Source organism: Sceloporus occidentalis, unplaced genomic scaffold (genome assembly GCF_023333645.1).
Source record: "Sceloporus occidentalis isolate IW3139 unplaced genomic scaffold, rSceOcc1.0.p SCAF_22, whole genome shotgun sequence".
In the NCBI taxonomy this organism is placed as follows: Eukaryota; Metazoa; Chordata; class Lepidosauria; order Squamata; family Phrynosomatidae; genus Sceloporus; species Sceloporus occidentalis.
Genome location: NW_028317002.1, coordinates 11,644,832 through 11,647,041, shown reverse-complemented (window position 1 = coordinate 11,647,041; position 2,210 = coordinate 11,644,832). Strand labels below are relative to the sequence as shown.

The following is a 2,210-nucleotide window of genomic DNA, read 5'->3' as shown; positions in this document are numbered from 1 at the left end:
AGAAGTCTAGGAATAGATGGGGGAAGCTATGGCAAAGATAATTAAGGACCCAAATAGGACAGGGTTTAGCCATCTTTACCTAAAGGCCACAGTTGATTCAGAAGCAATTTGGCAGAGAACAAAAATAAGCTTATTGGCACATAAGCGAGTCTCAAGAAATGCTTTGTGACATTGACTAAAAAAAAAACCCTGGGGCATGAAACACGACAGACTCTTTGGACTTTAAACAGACCTTTGCTGACTGCACCACATTTCAGGGGGGAGAAAAATTGCACTGGTTTGGAAACGCTCTTCACGGACTATATAAAAAAAAAAAAGTAAAAGAATAGAAGTCTACCAGCACGTTACAAATTAAAAATATACAAAACGGAAGCACAAACAAGGTTCCCAGGAGAATGACCTTACTCAAGCCTGTCCTGGAGGACTTACTTCGTTTAAGTGCAGAAAGCAATGTATAAACTTAATTTGAGCACGTGGTGGAATTTCAGTGCAACATACTCAAGCTATGCTGTGAAAGTGCTTCTAATGCAGGGGGTCTTCATAGAAGGCTCTCCCTGCATTTTAGTCAGATCTCCTGAGCAGCTATAAGCAGAGCAGGTCCAATTCATATTGGTATATGTGCCAGTTAAGTTACTTTACAAAACTAAAGTATGGAGCTGGATAGTCTTCAACTTGAAACGCTGTAATTAGCCTGAAGATATGTTGGCTTTGCATGCTCTAGTTACACTTGGACCTTAAGCAAGGTTTTGAGTTGGAAGGACATCAATTCTCGTTCAGAAGGACTACAGGACAGAAGTACCCAGTGGCTTGGTGGTTTGGGAAGAACACTTGGTGATGGTGGTTCACTGAACTTGGCGCCGGCATAATTCTGGTTGTCTTGACTTTGGAAGAGATTCTTGGAACCCGGTAATCCCGAGTTCCAGTTCTGGTTTACAGAGAGAGTGTTGTTGTTGTTGAGGTTTGCTCCATTCTGCATGGCCTGCCATGCAGGACCGGACTGATTGTAAATGCGACTTCTGTCTTTAGCACGCGAGGTGTTCACCTTCTGATTGTTACGATCAAATAATTTTTGCCGATTATTCTGCTTACCAATATTATTTCTTGGCGGTTGAACAGGAATGTTATATCTTTCACCTCCTCCCATTTTCACCTTCTATGTCACCTGCATTAAACAAACAGTTTTTCTTTGAGCATGGAATACAGTGAGACAGTGGTATAGACGTTTAGTTACGAATAAATACACACTTTTCCCCTAACATGAGGACCACCGTTTCAGACAGCAATAATTAAAAAAAAAAAAAGTTTTTTGAAATCCCACATTTTAAGGTTTTAGATGTTCTAGCACTTCTAAATTACAAAAAAAAAAATGGCCATAGGTGTTTGCAGTAGCTACATTTTTATTTGATCATGCAGCGTGCAACCACACACGGGCTGCAAATGCACATGGATGATGTCAGTTCATGTCTGCCAGGCTGATCCGAGACCTGTTGCTGACAAAGCAATCTTCTCTCTGCACCAGTAAGAATTGCTCATTTTTAGTTGAGGGGGGGGGGGGTGTCATTAGACCCAAAACAACCAGTCATTACTGGTGCAAAGAAAGAGGATTTCTCTTACAGCTATAGGGCAGTGTTGGTCACACCAAGGGAAGTGCTTAGAAATTTTGAGGTTCCTGAAAAACCAATCTTTGGCTTCTTTTAAAGGCAGTTACCATCTACGTTAATTGGAACCTTCCTACGACATTCATCATAAAGCAAATTATGCTTCATATTGGCAGGCCATAAACAAGACTACCACATACAACTTGACTAATGAACTATGTTTTTATGTTAGCAGATTACCCAACATCCTTCATACAGCATTAGCTTGTGTAAAAGTCTAACTTATCAGTATTATATCAGCCAGCTTTCATACCTTTCAGCTGATTCTTCAGATAGGTCCGCTCCTTTTCCAGGTCTCTTAAATAACCTATTACCCTTCCTTCTCGGCAATCCCTTCTTCGACCTTCCAGGTGTTTCTTGCATGAGACTATAAAAGCCCAAAACCAACATGGAACCCCCTGGGCACAAGGCAACAGGGGAAAGTGGCTGTGAAGTCCGCACAGCTGTCAACAAGAATATACCAGAGATTGATAAGAACCCACGTAGTTACAATTGCATCTTAAAAAAAAAACCCATACATTTTAAAAATGGCAATATTATGGAACACTGAAA

The 2,210-nt window shown here is 40.8% G+C and overlaps 1 protein-coding gene across 1 annotated transcript; it reads right to left on the bottom strand.

The window, feature by feature from the left end:
• Window positions 1-721: 721 nt before the first annotated feature.
• On the bottom strand, window positions 722-1,144 carry LOC149301033 (proline-rich nuclear receptor coactivator 2-like). Its single transcript, XM_089484432.1, has one exon. The coding sequence runs from the start codon at window positions 1,142-1,144 to the stop codon at window positions 722-724; it is 423 nt and encodes a 140-aa protein (XP_089340558.1).
• Between the last annotated feature and the right edge of the window lie 1,066 nt (window positions 1,145-2,210).

What these genes read in the sequence shown, in the direction of transcription:
- LOC149301033 (XM_089484432.1), bottom strand. Translation starts at nt 1,144, where the DNA reads ATGGGAGGAGGTGAAAGATATAACATTCCTGTTCAACCGCCAAGAAAT.